General features: G+C 34.3%; 3 protein-coding genes across 3 annotated transcripts in view; 1 reads left to right on the top strand and 2 right to left on the bottom strand.

The window, feature by feature from the left end:
- Positions 1-21,198, top strand: part of LOC123317066 — a 174,414-nt gene that overhangs the window by 41,975 nt on the left and 111,241 nt on the right. The window lies entirely within an intron of this gene.
- On the bottom strand, positions 1,033-4,077 carry LOC123317069. The gene is made up of 3 exons (XM_044903428.1): positions 3,897-4,077; positions 1,690-2,103; positions 1,033-1,165 (listed from the first exon to the last, which is right to left on the bottom strand). Exons 1-3 carry the CDS (start codon positions 4,042-4,044, stop codon positions 1,122-1,124), a joined length of 606 nt encoding a protein of 201 aa, XP_044759363.1. The 5' UTR covers positions 4,045-4,077; the 3' UTR covers positions 1,033-1,121.
- LOC123317068 lies at positions 13,732-15,525 on the bottom strand. Its single transcript, XM_044903427.1, has 3 exons — positions 14,834-15,525; positions 14,010-14,462; positions 13,732-13,862 (listed from the first exon to the last, which is right to left on the bottom strand). Exons 1-3 carry the CDS (start codon positions 15,000-15,002, stop codon positions 13,816-13,818), a joined length of 669 nt encoding a protein of 222 aa, XP_044759362.1. The 5' UTR covers positions 15,003-15,525; the 3' UTR covers positions 13,732-13,815.

Raw genomic sequence — 21,198 nt, 5'->3', positions numbered from 1 at the left:
ATTTCTCACATACTCCTTCGTATCCTACCTAACAATAATTAATTTTTGTATTTTTTTTTACTTTTCTAGGATGTAAGTCATGATGTTTAAATCGAAATAAAGTTTATCACTTGTACAAATGTGAATTTTCAATTGTTTTGGCCCGCCTAGGTAATTTTTCATTTTATCTGGCCCTCCCATCAAAAAGTTTGCCCATGTCTGCTCTAGATCAAACGAATTCTGGATCAGGTGTCAGGTGTGCTCGCAATGGCGCGACGAAGAGTTTGCGGGTGTTAGAAAAGGCACAAAAATGTTTATATGTGACATTTGCAAGTGATGCCAATGGGACTCATATTTTCAATTGGTGTCTCATGCCTCCCAATACATCGTATCAATCCTCCCATATGTGGGGAGGCTTGAGACAGTTTGCATGTTTTTGTGTTCAACGTTCTGTACAGAATAAGACGTTTATGTTTTGATACTTCTATATTTATTTTGTTTAACGATTAATTGAAGAATTATATAATATAAGAAAAGTCCCGTTTCTTCATATATTTCAGTTTCAAAAATAAAAATTCCAAAAAACGTATCAACCCTCTCCAGTCTCCCCTACATGTGAAATTTGAAAATTGGGTAGGTACTTTGGCTGAATATAACTCTGTTTAAAAGATCCACAGATGTGTAGTGTTACAGATTTAGCTGAAGGTAATTCTGTTTTTCAAGGGGAAGCACAGCTCATTATGAAAACTTAAAATGGCTATATCTTTTTATCAGGGATGAATCGGAAAAATGGCATAGGAAAAATGTGTTTTCTCTGACCTCAAGAATCTACTGTTGAAATATTTGTACGAGTCAAAGACTCACCTGTGTAAGTAATTTCCTACATTTCATATACTTGCAGTTTCTCAAGTCTGAGCACCCTTGATTTGGGAGGTCGTTCAAAATCGAAAAAATCCTGGATTAATAATGAAACTTCAATGAAAATTTATAAAGGAATGATCTCAATGATGAAGGTGGAAAAATTTTGAAGTAATAAAAAAGATAAATATAATACAGAAATTTAATAAATAAATAAATACATAACTAAAAAGTACATAAATATACATAAATTTAATATATACATAAATATACATAATTCCTCCCTAGGCGAACAACCGTCTCCGGACTTTAGGCCGCTCTTCAGAATCTGGAATATAAAGAAAATATAATGAGTAAACAATTTTTACTAAGCACGTAATAAAACGTATCTACGACGTACGCTTGCATTCATGCTACAAACCATACAATACATGTTAATAAACATTCCTTTGAGGGATGAATTGACAGCTCTTATCGACCTAATCTGAATCCAAGGTTATATTTGTACAGTAAACTTTCGTGAGATATCAAAGATAACGACAATTGGCAATAAAGCAATAAATTGATTCATTACAATATCCGGTACGACTATTCGAAAATCTAGTGGTGGTCCCAAGAGGCGATTCCTTTTGTGATTGGTTCGGCATTCATTGGCGTTGAAGACCAATGGCGGATCAAGGGAGGGGGGTGCAGGGGGTAGTTGACTCAGTTGACTGGCCAATGCAGTTGGGCAAATTTTACAGATTTAACATTGTGACAGGGAGATGGCGGAAAAAGTTTCCGGGCATGCTGAGGGTTCAGAGGATAAATCTGCTGGTTGGTTCATGTATAGAAATGGTGTGATATACATACCTTTCTGGCTTTCCTTTTTCTCATCGTCCGGATCGTGATCAACCGGAGGTCTGCCGTTACGGAGGAAATCCTGCCATGCTCCTTCATATTCCGCAGGGTTCCTACTCTGAGGAGATGGCAGGTTTCTCCTCCATAAGAACTCTTCAATCATCCATTTCTCTTCTTGGGTATATTCATCTGGGCTAGATATCTGATATCCATAATTGGATGACCGTATGGGGGTCCCACATGCCATCGCCTTATTGAGGCGGGCTCCTCGATTAGATGGGACCCCCAGGAAATCGAGGGCTATGGGAAATGTGTCGTAGCCGTCATGGTAGTATTTTTGTTTAGTATAAATACTACGATCTACGAAGTCGATGTACCCCAGGTACTGGCATCGAAGTATTTCCCATTCTTCTCTGCATAATGTAGCTGCAAAAGATTGAAGAAAACATTTCTTTATTGTTCTTTGGCAGCAATGCTAAATATCGTGCGTGAAAATTAACGTACAGGGTGGGCAAAATTCGATTGGATCCAATGCCAGCTCAGTAACCGTAAGAGCTAGGGAAAAATGGATGGCATGTTTCCGACCTCGATTTTCAAAAGATCGTTAATGGCCAAAACCGCATCCCTTTATCGTCTTTTGTTTTCAAGTTATAAGTGAAAACTCATTTTTCGGATCTTCGTACTGGTGCCTCTATTTCGTAAAGTATCAGTGAGATCGAATAACAAATTTTACATTCCACAAACACTTTTTCATGTAGAATGTAGTGGCGTGGACAAAGATTTTTTTCAGTCCGCCACTTCAGTGATATAGTGCTAACTCTTATTTTTTTAAATTTAAACCCTGTGTTATTCTTACACATTCCAGTCCCATATTTTTTCTGATTCAGAATATATAACAAACGTCATGTCTCTGATTGTTCTTCCAATAAAAAAACTCAAAAACTAGATCGCTCTAGTTGGAACATTGATAATATGATATTATGAAAAATTTCCCAATATGAAATGAATCACTTTTAGAAAATTTTATATACCTGGATTCAACTGAATATATTCCGAAAGCTTTCCAAATAGTAGATGGACTGAATACTAGTACCACAGACTTTTCAAACACCTTCACAAATAACGCTGTGCCAGTACTAGTACAGGTAAATTGGTAAATAAGAAGTAGTCATGGAAACTCTCATAATTTCCTCATTTCCGAACATCTTCTTGTAATTCGTAATGGAAGTGATCTCTAAAATCTCTCATAACCTGACACAACATAAGCATAAAGTTCATCATCATATTTATCAATGAAAATGACTTGCCAACTTGACCGAACTGAACTAGAGTTTTTTATTGATATGGGACTGGAATTTGTAAAAATAACATAGAGTTTATATTTAAAAAAATTAAAGTTACCACTATATCACTGAAGTGGCGGTCTGAAAAGAATCTTTGACTTCGCCACTGCATTTACATGAAAAAGTGTCTGCAGAATGTAACATTTGTTGTTCGATATCACTGATACTTCACGATATAGAGGCACCAGTACGAAGGGCCGAAAAATGAGTTCTCACTCATAACTTGATAACAAAAATTGATAGAGAGATGAGGTAGTGACCATTAACAATCTTTTGAAAACCGAGGTCGGAAATATGCCATCCATTTTTCCCTAGCTCTTACAGTTACAGAGCTGTCATTCAATCCCATCGAATTTTGCCACCCTGTACAAAACTTGTAAGTACGGCTTTTACAATTTTATAATTGTGAACTTCCTCGAAAAAGATTATAATCAACTTAGACAAGCTGACAAGTATTAGAATCTAGAATTCTCTAAGGATAGTACATTTTTTAACGATGTAACTTCTGACAATAGTTTATAGTTTCAACAATTCATTAATGAATTCGAGACAAATTAACTATAATACCTCAAGAACCTTGAATTGAGGTACATATAAGTTCACATAAAACGTATTTGAAAAAAACAAAAACTTTAAATGAAATGTTTGAGGAAAATTGAAATAATATGAAACTATGTTAAGAATAAGGTTACTTCTTCAATATCGTCTGTCAGGGTACAAGGAATCATTATTGAAATCTCGATTCAGAACAAAGCTATGAAAATATGTAAAAGTATTCATAAAATCTTATAATTGTATGAATTAATCCCTGTACCTTTCATCATCGATAATATCAAATGTGAAAAAATAAAATACACTACAATTTGAAAAACTCACCTTTCTCCTCGATTTCCTCCACGATCCAATCATAGTACTCATCGCTGAATACTTCGTCGGCGACATCTTTCCAATCGGCATCCCTGGCAGCGAACCACAAGTGTGGTCGCTTCTCTACTGCGTTGACTAACTTTGAAAGGAAACCCATTTTCTCAAAATCTTTATCGCACCAAAACTTCTAGACACTATTCGAGTTATTCGAGTTATCTGAGAACTGTGCAGAAAACTTTTTGGCAGTTCGTTTTATACAGAAAAATTCACCCCCTTCCACCGATCGTAGAAGGGGTGGAGACATCTTCATAATGATTCCAAGAAATATTTCGAAAAGTGAATTTTGGGGATTCCAGTTGAATGTCACAATTTCGTAGTCCTCTTTGTCATACATATTCAGCAAGGGTTTATGCATCAATAATATACCTTCCTATAGGTTGTTCCTAGCTGGATATTCCGTTGAAATAGGAAAGGATAACAATGTTATCTTCAGCTTAACTTTTCACTCTAAGCATTGTCCAAATCAGGTGTTAATGACGGCAAGATTGACTTTTAACGACGTGTTTATAATCAATACAGATGGTTTGGTCCAAAATCGCATCTTTTCAATCTCCATCACAGGCCTCCTATTATGATGAGCTGTCATTTTTCAAAGGGAGAAGTTACACGAAAATATAACCTAAAAAAAAGTCCAATAAGTATTTATTATTAAATTATTATTGAAACCTTCTTCAGATATGGCGAGAAAATAGAAAGATAGTGGAAATATTCTATATACCTATAAAAATGTTGGGAACACCAATGTTGGTGTAGAGTGTAGATCAATCTTTAAAGAATACTGTTTCGCGATGTCTCAGCGCTTTCAGTGAAACAGTTAACAAGGAAAAAATGAAATGTGTTGAAAATGTGATGGCAGAAGCTCCGCGAACCACTATGTTCGAGTTTATCTCAACTGGCTGGAGTTTCTGTTGGCACATGTCACACGGTTTTTAACGTGATATCAGAAAATTGAAACTGTTGATTACCCTGGTAGGATGACCTTCTGCCAATGTTTTCCCAACCAGTTTATCGATAACCTGAATCAAGTTGCCAACTAGGTATACCTTCTACATGAGTTTAACTTACGAGGGTGTATTGATATCTAGTAAGCCTAGACCAGTTCCATGCATAAAAAAAAATATTGCGTTACCATAGCAACGAACAATAACTCATTAGGAGTGTCAGTGTGAAATTTGGGGTCAAAAAAGTAAACCAGAGCTACGCAATAAATAAAAAGAAAGAAGATGTCCACCGAAATTGTGAAAATCAAAAAATTTGAGTATTGAGCCATCATCAAATAGCTGTATTCAAAAGGGTTAAGAGGTAAGCAGATTCACGAAGATATGCTTAATACTCTTGGTTATCAATGTCCTTCCTATGCTACCGTAAAAAATTGGACTGCAAGCTTCAAAAAAGGTAAATTTTTCATTGAAGATGATGACCGATCGGGAAGGCTAGTTTTTGTGTCAGTCCCCGAAAATATCGATGCAGTTTTTGACATGATTTTATCAGACCGTCGAATTGGGCTAAAACTGAATATTTCATACGAACGCGTTCATCATATAGTTCACGTCAATTTGGACATGAGAAAAATTGCTGCAAAATGGATCCCCAAATGTTGACCAAAAGTGTGCAACGGTAGATGCATCGCGTTCGATTTGTGCTCGATTTGAAAACGATGTAGACTTCTTAAACCGAATTTTTACTATGGATGAGACTTGGGTACATTTCTACGATCCAGAAACAAAGCAACAATCGATGGAATGGCGACACTCTGGTTCTCTAAGATCTAAGAAGTTTCGTGTCCATAAATGTGCTGAAAAAGTTCTTGCTTCAGTTTTTTGGGATTGCCATAATCATGATTGATTTTTTGGATAAGGGTAAAACAACAACCGGAGATTGCAATTCGATATTACTGACCACTCTACGGAAAAAAAATTGAAGAGAAAAGACGCGGGAAGCCATACAAAGGTGTTTTGTTTTCACAGGACAACGCCCCTGCACACAAATCTCATGTTGCCATGCAAAAAATTCGTGATTTAGGGTTTGAATTACTTGAACACCGCCCTAATTCATCAGATTTGGCTCCATCCGACTTACATCTCTTTCCTCAACTGAAAAAAAAGTTTAAAAGGTCGTAAATATTCTTCCAACGTGGAGGTAGTTAAAGCTGTAGAGGTCTGGTTTGCAGAGCAAGAAGAAACATTTTTTTTTAAGGTCTAGAGAAGTTGCAGGTTCGCTGTAATAAATGTATCCAATTAAGAGGAGAATATGTTGAGTAATAAAATATTTTGACATTGAAATTTTGTTTGGTTCATTATTAGGCTGAGAATTTTTCAATATATCGTCGTATATGGTTTTAATTTATTTCCATTCTTTCATTCATAGCTCTAAGAATAGAGAAATGAGCTTCTCGTTGATTGGTCAGACTCAGTTATGGAATTTTCTGTAAGGACTCAAAATAAACGCGTTATTCGATAGTTGCCGAAAAACGATCCTAATGCCATTCACAGAACAAAATGTCAATAATTGGTATTTTCGCTTCTGAATATAAATGAGGAGAGTCATTAAAAGTTTTTAATGAACCGAAGCTGATGTAACTCCTTCGTGTCCTCAAAAGGTCCTGTTTTCTGCACTGGGTATCGAATTTGCTTTCCTGGATTATTGGATCTAGCGAAATCATGATTCGAATATCAAATTTTTAATTGGAAAAGTTATGGATTTATTACTATGGCTTCGCGATTCTGTAATGGGAATCAACTAAATTGAACATTTAACTGTTTTGATTGTTTTGATAGATATGGACTATGCTCTTTGAAAAAATCGATAATTCAACTGAAAACATTAGATTGTATTAATTGTGATAATTTTTTTTTACCCATATGTTATGGTAGTCCATCCGAAGGTTTTGAAATCGATGTATTCTATACTGAAGAGAGTATTCAGGCAGAGAAACTAAATTTTAGGTATACCGCTGGTACCTCCATTCTTTGTTGACAAGAATATCTCTTGATTCAACATTGATAATCTTAGATTGAAAAATGATTGATTTATTTCGTAGATTTTACTTCAAAAACTTTTTGTTTCGTCAATTTCTTTCAGAAGTTGACGAATGACCTTTTCGCATGATCTCATCGTCATCATCAGCAAAGGAATATTCAATATCCCTTTCTCAGAAACCATCAGGCTCTTCCAATTGTTCTTTATTGTTTAATATTCCTTTAAAATGAAATAAGGCTACAATGTTATCTTCGGTAAAGGATTTGGGTTCAAGTAGGGACCAGCTTAGGTGTTCCAGGCAAAAAGATATATGTACCTACTTTGAACAATGTGTCAATATTCACAGAATTCAGAATGCCTACATCAAGTAGGCCGTCCCGGAAATGAGACATTCGGTATGATTTATTGAATCGAAAGTAGCACTATACAGAAACAGTACCGAAAGAAGCTTTTACAGGGCATTTAAGTTGAAATAGTATGAAAAGTGAAAAGAGGTTTTTATTTCAAAGTTTTATAAAACATTGATCGAGTACATATTTAAAGATATACCTATTATTCACATTTTTTATTCGAAGTGAAGTTGACTTTTTCATTTCATTGGCTCTTTGTAAATAACATTTTTCGATCTTTCTCTTGCATAAACAAAAAAAGTTGAGGGTTTGTCAATACAGGAACATGCTAGATATAATTAACCGTGTGAAAAGCATGAATGTTCGAGATTAGAGGTAGGTACATACTAAAGGGCGATTTATTTATCGTCATTGCAAATGCAAGTTACACTGAAAATTGCAGACTAATTGTTTTTTAACGTGAATGTGAGTTAGAGAATTAACTGTATGACCGAAATTCGAAGTGAAAAGTGCAAAGCACAGTCGTGATGTATACAGGGTGGGCAAAATCCGTTGTCTACTGAGGGGATCTCGAGAACTATAGCAGCTAGAAGAAACCGGATGACACATTCTGTAGTTCTTTTTTCATAACTAATCCAAATCTGAAAACGGAATCGGCCTATCATTTTTAGATTTCGATTTATAAACAAAAATTGAGATTTTGACGATTCCGAAAAGTTCTCATAACTTGTTTGTCTTTGAAGTTACAGATCTGAAACTTGTACCTTCTTAGGCACTTTCATACGTAGAATCTACTGACAAAAGATTTTTTCCAATTCAAAAATAACAAATTCCATAAAAGTTCGCATTTAAAATGAATGAAAGTTCACCTAATGATTCGAAATGAAAAAAATATTTTGAGCTCATCAGTGGATTCTACGTAAAAAAGTGCCTATAGAATGTTCAAGTTTCAGATTCGTTACTTCGAAGACAAAAAAATTATGAGAACTTTACGAAATTGTCAAACTCAAAAACGAAGTATCGTAGGAGGCTGCGTTTTTCACAATTCTTCGTTTCTCCGAAAAAAAGCTCGGAAATGTATCATCCGTTTTCTTCTAGTTGCTATAGTTCTCGAGATCCTCTTAGTAGACAACGAATTTTGCCCATCCTGTATATATGGTACTTCAAAATAAATAGACTGACCACTCAAACACACAATAATCAACCAATTGATAAACAAAATGCTGAACTATGAGAACGATCAATATTGAGATCGTGTTGTTCATTCAGTTCAACTGTCAGTTGCCAGTAAGTAGTGTCAATCTACCGTGGGGGCAGACTATTCTACTTACGAGAAAGTTTTCATGATGTTCTCAGTTTCGTAGTCAATTTTTCCGAATTTGTTTCCGTAAGAAACTTCTGAATAGTATGAGGAAGGTTCCAAAGAAAAAATGAATAAAATCGGTTCAGCAGTTTTCTCGTCAATCCACTACAAAAAAGGACTCTATTTTAGATGCAGGCATAATTGCCTATTATCAAGAAAATAAAAAAGCATATAAGTACCTATTCATCAAAATGTCATCTAGATGAGAATTTTGTTTGTGTTCGTTCATTAATGAGAGGATTATTTTGTGTAGGAATATTCACGTGTTACAAATTGGCGAATGCTTCTAGGAGGTTGAAGTTTGATCAAAAATTCAATATGATTGTTGTCCCCCGATGGCAAAATTCGTCAAGATATTGGCTACCACTAATCGTCTACATAATATCGCATTGTTTTTCGTTCCTTAGGGAGAATCCCCGATCCAGATGGTGCGCAATTTAAAGAATGCTCCACAGACTAAATGAAAAAACTTTTCTTGCCGTGTTCGGTACACGCAAACAGCGTTGTCTCCGGTGAAACTCTCCCTTCAAAATCGTAGCAATTACTACTTATAGCAGTATGCCGAGCTTTTAGGGGAAGTTAATTATAAAAGATTGAGGGGATCAAAAGGAATTATTAAATTTTTCCAGATGGATTTCTACCTGCTTGAGTTTTATCTCGAGTGGTGTTCGAGATGACAATTTCACAGAAAAATAAGTGGAAAAGAAATATGATAATGTTTGAGAAATAAAAAAAAGAAACAATAAATCTGGGAGTTATTTTTGAATTATTGAACTAAATATGTTGAATTTCTGATTAGTTAATACAGAAGGAGTAGAATAGTCACCGAACTATACACCTTGTGAGATAGATAAAATATCACCCAGTTTTAATGAATGCATCAAAAATAATTTCTTGGAATACAGGATGGGCTTTCGAAAACGATACAGACGAAATGATTTTTTATCAAAAAAATGCACGGACACGTGAATTTTTGATCTGAGGGAGGAAACTTTTAAGATTAAATTCACAATCATTATCGCTTAACTGAATTTTGAATAGGGAAGATGGGGTAGGCGATATACAGGGTTGACTTGTACAAATATATCAACAGTATATTCTTGAAACCTAAAGAAACACTTTTTACTTTTACTATTTTTCCCTTCATAGACAGCCATCTTTGGGCCTGTTCCGATATTGCTGGTTTTACTGGCCCACAATCGAATAACAATAGAACTCGAATGACTGGGCCAATAGGCATCGTCTCTGAAATACTGACAGTGACAGTACTGTTCAGGAATACGGGAAGTCTGCGACGAACGAGGAAGGTCGTAAAATTTTATGGGATTTTTATGGCCGGTTGCAGTTGAGGTTCGCCAGAATGTACGCGCCTGTAATCAACAGCTGTTATTTTATTAACAAACTGATCGGACATTGTTCTTTTAATTGTCTAGTTGGCGCTGTTGCCAAATCGTAAACATGAAACCAAGCGATTTAAATTTTAAAACCCCATATTTGAAGAATTATTTTGAATAGTTTTCGTGGTGCATTTGAAAAAATCATGAATGAAACTAATAATTATTCAGTTTAAACTTGCATATGTAGTGATAACCCAAATTAAGGAGAATTTCCCATTAAGGGTAGCTGACAACATTTGCTTCGGGAGGGCCAGGTGGAGGGGGCCTTTGACCAAAACTCGATCATTCGATTTATATCTTCACTGTCCTATATCATTAACCGCAGACTCCATTCTCTAGCGATAAGCGTTGAATGAAAACAAGCCTGGAACAATTGGAACGTTGTAGCTGAAAGCCATTACCACTAGACCGTTTTCTACATAAACTCCCAGTTTGTATGTGATGTGGTTTTTGCTGGCTGTTCTGGAATACACTCCGGTGTCCTAGTGTTCCGCATTATGGTGCGGCCGACACTGATTTCCGGGAAGAAAACGAGTTATGAACTCGGGATAGGAAACTCGGAAGTTGGGCCTATTCAAGAATATGGAATAAAAAGTTCGAGTGGACTTCCATCGATATATACGTGGAAAGTATGTGAAATATTTCCTTGCATGGCAAAAAAAAGTGCTTATCAAAGATGCGTTGAAAATACAAGAGGTGTTTCCTTGTCCGAGAATATTATATACAGGGTGTCCCAAAAATAGTGAATCAAACGTCACACCACGATAGAGTAAACCAAATATTATCGAATGACACCAACATTAGTCCAACGAAAATGTACCGCTTCCAAAATAATCAGGATTTTATCAAATTAACTCAAGTTAACGATTTTCGAACTATTTTTCTTAATAACAGGGCCAGTTTGTGAAAAAGAATATCGATTTTAAATTATATTGAACTGGGATTATAGTTTCATCTCCCCTTATTGAAATTATTTTAAGTAGTTAATCGATCACCTAAATAAATGTAAATTGAAACAATTGTTTTTTCTACATGATTTTTATTACTCAGAATAAACCCCCTCTATAGGGGTGATGATATGAGAGAAAAACGCTATCCTTAATCACAAATTGGCCTTGTGATTGAAAAAATAGTTCGAACATCGGCAACTTTAGGTTAGGTTTTTCCAGAAACGGTACATGTTTGCTCAACTAATGTTGGTGTCATTCGATAGTATTTGATCTACTCTATCGTGGTGTGATGTTTGATTCACTAGTTTTGGGACACCCTGTATACATGGTATAAATGAATATTAGGGGAAAATCATTATAAAAAATATGCGTCTTTCATACAATTTTTTCTTAAGCTGTTTCTGCTTATATACAGCACACTCAAAAAGCAATTTGATTATTTTCTTATATAGAAACCAGAATACATGTTAGAAATGGAATCGTGCAGGCAATAATAAAAAATTTTGGTGGTGTTTCCTTATAATCGCCACAGCAAAAATTTTGTTTCGAGAGCACCGTTTTTGCTTGTTCAAATTTCCCCATAGAAAAATTAATTTTCGACAGCTTGATTCAATATAAACATATTATAAGGTCGCTTGGTCATTCTGGGTGAAATTACCTATTGGTTTTTGCGAATAAATAATCAACAGGTACGTAGAGTATGTCGTATAGGCTGGAATGACGGATATCGTTTTGTTATTATCTTAAAACACCACCAAAAAAAATCCTATTGCCTTTTATATCCCATATAATCTCTGTTGAATTTCATTTCTGTCAGTTTTCTGGTTTCTAAGGAAAAGTTAAAAATTGCCTTTCAGGTGGCACATGGAGATTGAGGTGGTTGCATCTAAGCAGAAGTTGCTCGAAAAAATTTTTTTATATCAAAAACCACATTGTTTATTGTCAAGGAATCACCCTATATCTGCAACACTCTGAGCAAATAGGTGTAATTTGCAAGTTCGAGGCTTTAGTTCTTGTAATTTTTTAAAATTTTTATTTGAAAACTTTAAGTTGGAATCTCTCATGTTTGAAATTTGCTGCATTGAAGAAGTATTGTGATTCGCATTGAATTTTCATTGGTAATAGGAGAAAAACGTCGAAAATTATATTACCTCGAAAAAGTGGATTAATTTCGCTCCAAAAAACAACGCAAAAATAAATGATTCGGGCTCGTTGGAAATCTCACAGAAAATTAATTAATTATTGAATAATAATTAACAAGGAATACTTTGTTTTTTCTTTAAATTTTTTGTTTATCAGAAGAAACATAAAAGTCTTCAAAAAATGAAATAAATAGGTTACCAACCAATAAGACATGAAGCACGTTGATCGAATTTCCATTCTACTTAATTTTTTCGAATAAAATTGAATAACTTTCTGCAATCCCATCAGTCAGTTCGTAGTTGATAAAGAATAAATGACAGAACTTATCAAGATTTTATGTCCATCAACGTATGTGAGTTTAAATAGTAAAGGTACTTACATTATAACCTAGTTTCCCTAGTTCTCATTCATTTGTGTACCTATTATTTTGAAGAGATTGTATTCCACTTGATACAACATCATAAGACAACTACTAGCCAAGTAACGTAAATTTATTGATATAGATGGAAAATAAACTGAGACATATGGCGGACACAAACACTAAACATGCTCAGGATGAATTTTGAAATATTTTATTTATGTGTATATAATTTCCTTCCATATTAAAATGTTATTGTGGCCTTGACTGTAATAAAAATTATATCATGACTGAGTTTTTTTCAAAATTCCTTTTTGATCGAGTAGCCTAGATCTTGAGTTAAGCTGGTGACTTGTTTCAAAGAATATCTTTTCAATGATCAATTGCTGTAAATATTTAATGTATTGTTTGAAATTTGCAGCTTTCTGTCAGAGTAACCGAATCAAAGGTTCATCATCTGAAATAATGAAACAAAAGTGATTTATTATAGCTTTCTTCATCTTTACGCCTAGTAAATTATATAATAATATTTTGGTAAAATACAAATACCTTAAAAGAAAAAATATGAATAAATAAAAAGAAAATATATATTATGGTATTTTGTTTTGTATAGAGACCGTTTGCGAAGAAGAAGAATCCAAGGTTACTAAAAAATTGTTCAGAGAGGTTATTGTACATCGTTTATCATATTTCATGTTTCCGTGGTAGAGAAGCTTATGATAAAAGAATAAAAGAAAAAATTTCTTTAATACTGAATTGATGTATTGACTAGATGAAATTGCATTCTTATGCTATTTCAATTCTGGATGACTTAAGGATCATCATATTTTATAGAGGTAATATTATTGTTTTAGATTGTTATTCACACGTGCTTGTGGCTGTTGTCTGATGTTTCATGTTAGTAATGAATTTGTAGTCTGAAGAAGCAGATGAAAAACTGCGAAACGTTGCTGAATATAGAGTATTAATTAATAATCCATCTTGCTGTTTTCGACCTCTTTCTTTTCTACATTGAGATTATATAGAAGGCTCCCACTATTTTTCGAGAAGGGCTTGTCCCTTACCACTTTTCCACAATTATGCATTCACACCCTGTTAATTCTATTAAATTGGTAATTTGAGGGAAACTTCAATAATTGAAAGAAATTTTCGATTCATCATTGAAATTTTATTTTCATATTACCTAATAAAAACTATTAACAATAAGAACTATTCACAATAAGAACTTTTTACAATAAGAACTATTTACAATAAAAACTATTTACAATTATTTACAATATTATGGAAGCATATAAATGCAAATCTCCACAGTCGGCAGCAAAATCTTCTTAATATGGAAATAAACGCCTTCTTGCTTTGCATTTCCGTACTGCACCTGAAATTCAAGGAGAAAATTATTGAATTGCAAACTCTTCGACAAGTACGTAGTGAAACTCATTTCCAACTAATATCTTCTATCGATTTTAGCCAAAAAATTATTCTAATAATTTCAGATAAAAAAGATGGAAATGGTATAATGTACCTGCTTGCGCTCCCGGTTGGGAAGGCCCCACAAGGTCATCCACCATTTTCACCAGAAAATCAGGATAACCAGCAAAATTCAGGGTCGGTTCAGGAATCTGCTCCCTCGGCGGTGGTAGTACCCTAGCATTCCTGGCTTCCTCCCGTGCTTTCCTGTACTTTGCCATCAGCTCCCCTGCGTGGAAATCCTCTATGATTTCTAAGTCCGCTTTGCTCCACGGCTCTGGGTCTTCATATTTGTACCCGTAATCGGATGACCTACGCAGACGTCTATCCTTGACTGCTTCTAACCTCTCAACCCTATTTGAAGTCACAGTCAAGAACTCCAAAACCAGAGGCTTGAATGCATGGCCGTCCTTGTATTTCTTTCGCGTATAGATATTTTTATCCATATGCTTCATGTACAGCACATACTGTCTGCGTAGGTATATCCATTCATCCTGACAGTATAGAGCTGCAAAAATAAAAAAAGTTGAAAACAATGATATCTATGAAAATAAAAAATTTTTAAAGTACAGTCTAGAAATGCATCTCAGAAATCAATAATGATAACGAGAGACGTTAGAATAGAAAAAAATAAATAAAAATTACATTCCCCAACTCCCAACCTTTCGAACAACATGAATCAACAACATTTTTTTTTGCTCTCCTTGTTTTTCAGAATTCACGATTAAATTATTGGAGACTGAATAGAAGAGATAAACTTTCAAACAAAATTAATCATACGATGAATGCCACAACGGTAAACGAAAAATATATAACAACAAAATATTCCAACTGTTTATGATAAATGGAGCTGCTAGTTTGATTATGACAAAAAGTTACCTTTCTCTTCGGTGTCTGCGTCCGACAGCCAATCCAAATCTTCATTCGGATTGGCGAACACTTCCTCTGCTACCCCCTCCCATGTTTCTGCTGGGTCTGGAGTGCCTGATGGATACCATAAGCTTGGACGTTTTTCAACAGCAAGAACTAACCTCTCTAATAAACTCATCTTGACTCAAAATTATCGCAAAACTTCTCTTAGAACTTAGTAGCAGTAGAGATAGCTGAGAACTGATGAGATGAATTTTGGGCATTCCTTTTATATTTAGAAAATTTCACCCCCTCTTCACGATCGAAGGGGTGGAGCCATATGCATAATGATTCCGAGAAATATTATCTCAGGTAGGAATTGTTACTAACATTTTCGGAAACTCAAACTCAAATGAAGTTGTAAATAAATCGTTTAAAAGATGTTTAAGGCTTAATTTCAGTCAATAAAAGATATATTTTTGCTTGTTCTTACCCTCATCATCAGCAAAGGAATATTCAATAATACCACTTTCTCTGGAAGCAGGCTTGCTCGATTGCTCTTCATTGTTTGATATTCCGTTGAAATGAGATAAGGTTTCAATGTTATCTTTGTTTAAGCTTCAAGCAGGGGTCAGTTCAAGTTTTTTCTGAAATGCTTGAATTTCGATTTTCCTAATCAAAATTAAACAAAATAATTTAGATTTTCACCCTTAATAAAGCTGCAGTGTTTTCATGTATGGAGTCCTAAATAGTAGTTTTTATAGGGTAAAGGAAGAAGGTTCTCATATAGTTGAAAAACTGAGAATTTTTATTGAGAATCTATAGGTATAATTGCCAGTGTTGAAAAATATACACGAGCATACGTTAAAGATTATGTAGGTACTTCAAATGAGAATTTGAAGTATTTACGTGTTTTTTCCTGAATGAGAGGATCATTTTGGGAAAGAAGATGCACGTGTAACAAATTGGTGAATGCTCCAAGGAAATCAAGTTCTGATAGAAATCTTCATTTATTTGATCTATCAAGATATTGGTTACCACTAATCATGTATAAATAGATATAATGAAATCTCTTTATGTAAGTAGGGACTGCTCCAAAAATTATATATGAAAGATACACCCCAAATTTTTTTCATAACTATTCATATACAGCCTGCATATGTGTCTTATATGCAGCCCTTTCTACGTATGGTGTGCCAAGTATGAGAGCTTTTCCATGATTTCAATGACAACATAGAAAGGGCAAGAAATATTTCGATAACATTTTCTCCAGTTATAGAGGAGTATTTCAATTGAATTTCTCTGTATTGTTCGACGCGTGAATAATGATATATTTCAAGTTTAATGAGTTAATTAATTTCAAAGACGATCCACATATTTCAGATTGTCGATGATGGATGATGATTCTTGTAAAATCATTTTTTCTCAATTCCAACGTCTGTCTGAAAGTTCGGCAAGTCTAGGAGGAATAATCTAATTGTGTTTCTTGAAGTTTTTAGATGCATTACATAAATCTCGTGAAGAATAACACTCCAGGGAAATCAATTTTCATGACTTACTTCGCTGAATCCCCGTTAACAGTTTTTTCTTAGCATTTTCATTTAATAAAGCCAGATATATTTTTAATAGGTTGAAGAAGAAGATGTTTATGTTTGTGAAAAGTCTCAGATTGAGTATGAATTCGGTGATAAGAATAATAAGAGAGTTGAGTAAGATTCATTTCAATTCTGAGTTAATTTATCATCTATTAATTCAGTCTGCGGCTGATAAATATTCTCAAAATTTCATATTTCTGTTAAAAAAAGATCACACTGAAACAACAAAATCCTCATTCACTGTTTATTCCAAAATCTGTCATTCCAACCATACAATGGTATTTCATAGAGGGAAATTATACGGTTTGAATTAATTAAACCTCATTCACATGTGTAAATCGGACCGAGCATTCATGATTAAAAATGTTCTTTGTTCATTAAATGATATTGATGTGTGTGAAATTCAATCAGGCTTCTCGAATTGTCCCTTTTGCATTTGTTGTGCTGGATGTCGATAAAATAATTCAATTTCGAATTATCCATCCCTAACGATACCTTTAATATGGCCTGAAATTTAAAATGGCCTGATATCAATGTGGATCCTATGAATGCATTTCGGTTTATCTTTCGCCATTCAGCACAGTTTCATGGCAGTAATTGCGAAAGTTTATGGGAAGTACGAATAAAATTTTTTTATTAAATTCAGTTATAGTTTTTTCTGTTACTAGGGGTAGTTTGCGGTCATCAATATGTATCCCGAATATGATATTTCATCCATAATTCAATTATATGTTCTCCTAAAAAAGTATAGTTGTAGGCTTGTGGAAATGAGAGATGAAATTGAACAGGGTGTAAATGGATAGTTGCGGAAGAATTTGATGGGTGATTCCTTGTCAAAAAATAGTGTATACTCCATTCACATTTATTTTAGCAGTCGGTTGGCCAAGAAATAATTTTCTCAAGTTTTTATAACTAAAACGGAGTAAGGTTGGCACTCATGAAATGTCGTTAATGTCATAACGCCGTTGCCACAACTAATATCAATTTTGATTACGCAAATGCCGAAAGTGATTGAAAAAAAGAGACAGGGTTTCAGGAAGTGCTATTTAGAATTCAGGTCCACTCATTCGAATAGTTATACCCTGATATTCTAAAATCCACAATACGTCAGACGGTAGCAGACATATTCAATGTAAGAGAATTTATATAACGTTTCATCTGAATCTAAACGACTTATATTTCAGCTGAATATTTCCACAATTAAAAAGATTGTGAATGAAGAGGATGACAAAGAATTTCCTTCTATTGGGAGACCCAAAAAGTGGTGGCATTTGAGAATTTTATGTTTGAGTGAATTAATGCGAAAAGTTAACTACAGGATTTTCGATGAATGTCATCGTAGAATAAGTTCCCGAAAATTGATTTTTCTATTTTTCATTTGACTTGTCCTATACATTGTAAATGTCTGAAGGCACCAATAAATGCCTAATTATTATTATTATATCAATGTATCAAGATGAAGCAACAAATACGCGCCAGTCGTCCTGTTAATTGTTTATTCAGGTGAAATTTTCGTTCAAAGGTTCATCTTGACTTGAAACTTCCTTAAATTCCTTTTACTTATATTGATGCAAGATAATTTTTGTTGAAGAATTTAACGTTCTTGTAATTATCTGTTAATTCCTTCGGGAGATACCCATTCCTAACCACTGCATCATATATGCATTTCATCTTCTGGTTAATATTTTTGAAATCTACAACTGATGTACTATATTCCAACTTTAGCCAAATAAGATAACGAACATTAACTCTCCTCAAGCTAGTGCATATTATGATATTATACTGATCTCTTGTATTTTCCATGCAAATAACTGGATTTGTTATGCCTTCAATCAGTTTGTATAAACTTCAATTATGTTCGTCACATATTTTCCGAAAAGATTCGACATTGTGATAAAATATGTTATAAGAGAAACTTTTACTTAGAACGAGCAACATAGCGTTGATTTAAAACCCAAAAATGTTTTGACAAGCGTCATAACCACAGATTTTTCACAGAGTGAAATGTGTAAAATTTTCATGGCCAACCGAGAGCTAAAATAAAAGTGAATGGACTATATCTGTTGTTTGAAATCACGTTCAAAATCTTGTACAACATCTCTTATTTATCAAGCATTACTGGGGGGTCTATTTTACTGATATATTGGATAAGCAGGAAGAAAAACTGTCTGGCTATTGTAGGAAAAATTCTTTCACAAAAGGCGATGGACTGAAAAAAAATCCAAACCTACCACGAAATATCGCCACATGATCCAATTTTCTTAATCGAATAATCGAAGAGCTGCAAATCCCAAAAAGCTCAGTTCTCTCCTGAAGTAAGTTAAATATTCAACATTAAGAAATTCGAGAGGTTCAGCTTCTCATCTTCATCCTATTACAACGGCCGGATAATCATTTTATGCGAGCCAAAAAGGAGATGATGAATATCCTTCCGAGAAAAGAATTAATTCGTTTCCTGTTTCAATCATCTCGTTCTTGAATAGATGCTGCCCAATGAATTGATTGCAAGGGGGGTGGCTCTTAATTTTCATCGGAAATACCAACTGAAGTTCAATTGGTGCTTAATTGGAATTTGGGCCATTTTTAAAGACCAAACGTTTCGTTGATGTCTCACTGAGTTCTTATTGTAGACCTGAGGATACTTACTGTCAAGAAAAAACGAGAATTGATTTTCTCTCGAGTTTGAATATTTTGTGTTATTTATTTCAATGAAATCCGGTAATGTCATACTGTGTATGAACCAGACATAGTATAGATGGGACGATATACAGGCTGAGATTCCTTGTCTGTAAATAGTGTGGGTCTTTCATATAATTTTTTTTCCGAGCATCTCCTCCTCATATACAAGGTGGGCAAAATTCGTTGTGTACTGAAAGGATCTCGAGAACTATAGCAACTAGAAGAAAACGGATGACACATTTCCTAGCTCATTTTCGGAGAAACAAAGAATGTTGAAAACCGCAGCCTCCTACGATACTTCGTTTTTGAGTTTGACAATTTCGTAAAGTCCTTATAACTTTTTTGTCTTTGAAGCTACAAATCTGAAACTTGAACCTTCTACAGGCACTTTTTTACTTAGAATCCACTGATGAGCTCAAAATATTTTTCATTTCGAATCATTAGGTGAGCTTTAATTTTTTTAAATGCAAACTTTTATTGAATTAGTTATTTTTGCATTGGAAAAAAAACAATTGTTAGTAGATTATACGTATGAAAGTGCCTAAGGAGGTTCAGGTTTCAGATCTGTAACTTCAAAGACAAAAGATTTATGGGAACTTTTCGGAATCGTCAAAACAAAATCTCAATTTTTGTTTATAACTCGAAATCTAGAAATGATAGGTCGATTCTGTTTTCAAATTAGGATTAGTCATGAAAAATAGCTTGAGAATGTGTCATCCGTTTTCTTTAAAATATATTCTTTAAATAGAAGATTTAGGAATTCCCACTTCCAGGTATTCATCGCTACTTTCTTTGAACCCTTGACTTATAGTTGATTTATATTTCTGTATCCTAATGACATGTTCTGGGAAGTACCTATACGTTGTCTAATGACTAAATTATCCCAACGATCTTACCTTCTGGAGAAATATGAGCAACAAATAGTTTTCGGCACACTTGTACAAAGGATTTTATTGATGCAGATAAGATTGTTGAAGGGTTGCTTACCTCTCACAGGAGGATGATCAAACATATACGAGTTGGCAGTTGAGAGGTGTTTTCTTAAAATAGAAAGTATTTTATCCCGTCTAGACTATTCTGTCCAAAATATGTTATTCTTTTGAGAATACCGAAGATTCGGGTGACTTGGGACGATTTTGAAATTCAACTTGTCATATCTCAAAAACGGTGACCTATTTTCATATGAGAAAGAGGTTCAAATATGCTAAATCACTCAGACTATTGGTCAGGATTTATAGCATGCTTCAGAATTCGGATATAAATTTAAAAAAAAAATAAACTATGCTTGTCCTAAGTTACCCACCGAGTTGGGAGGCTTGGGACACAAGTTAAAATCCATTGATTTCTCAATTCCCAAATGAAATAGGTGACTTGGGACCGTGTATGGTTTTGAAAAATTAGAATTTGTGATTATTAGTTGAAATTCGGTAAGGAAATTAAATGATAAAGCCCAATTACAGCCAAACGGAATATATTGCAACTCAAATGTAAAAAAAAATAAACAAATCAAGGGAACTTTGATTTCTTTTATTCTTTGGTGATTTCTTTGTGGAAATAACGTAAATAATAATATCCTGCGAAAAATCGGCATATTTCCTGCTGCCAATGCGCCGCTTGTATCTATTCGGCATTGTCCCAAGTCACCCTATGAAACAACAAAATAAATGAATGATATCCGTGTTGCCGTTTGATTTGTAAACAACCTTGTTTCATGACATAACTAATATCCCAATATCCCACGTATCCCTTGTGCATGCACAAAGTGACCATGTACAGGACACTAGAAAGTATAAGGGCCATAAAAAAAACGCGCTTTTACTCTCCTGAATTCGTTAATTTTTCCTGTCAATTCAAACGCTCTGGTCACTTCAAACTCAACAGGAATTAATTGTTAAACTAACCGAAGAGACGCTACATAATCTTATAAGTTTATCCCTTTACTCATAAAGGGTAAGAAACAAGGAAATCTGCAAGGAGGGTAATTGTCCCAAGTTTCAGGACTGTCCCAAGTCACCCAAATCTACCGGTAGTAATAAAGATATTGGGATTGCCATGAAAAATTCCTTTGTTGTCATATCTCAAATTTGGGACACGCTGTATAATATTTTGCATTTTACATCA

This window comes from Coccinella septempunctata, chromosome 7, assembly GCF_907165205.1.
Source record: "Coccinella septempunctata chromosome 7, icCocSept1.1, whole genome shotgun sequence".
NCBI classification, from domain to species: Eukaryota; Metazoa; Arthropoda; class Insecta; order Coleoptera; family Coccinellidae; genus Coccinella; species Coccinella septempunctata.
This window is presented reverse-complemented; position numbering and strand designations above follow the sequence as displayed.

Excerpts from the sequence above, each read along its gene's own strand:
- LOC123317068 (XM_044903427.1), bottom strand. The coding sequence starts at position 15,002 with ATGAGTTTATTAGAGAGGTTAGTTCTTGCTGTTGAAAAACGTCCAAGC. Across the intron at positions 14,463-14,833 it reads CGCAGACACCGAAGAGAAAG|CTCTATACTGTCAGGATGAA; the intron begins GTAACTTTTTGT and ends TTATTTTTGCAG. Across the intron at positions 13,863-14,009 it reads CCAACCGGGAGCGCAAGCAG|GTGCAGTACGGAAATGCAAA; the intron begins GTACATTATACC and ends CTTGAATTTCAG.
- LOC123317069 (XM_044903428.1), bottom strand. The coding sequence starts at position 4,044 with ATGGGTTTCCTTTCAAAGTTAGTCAACGCAGTAGAGAAGCGACCACAC. Across the intron at positions 2,104-3,896 it reads GGAGGAAATCGAGGAGAAAG|CTACATTATGCAGAGAAGAA; the intron begins GTGAGTTTTTCA and ends AATCTTTTGCAG. Across the intron at positions 1,166-1,689 it reads GAAAAAGGAAAGCCAGAAAG|ATTCTGAAGAGCGGCCTAAA; the intron begins GTATGTATATCA and ends TTTATATTCCAG.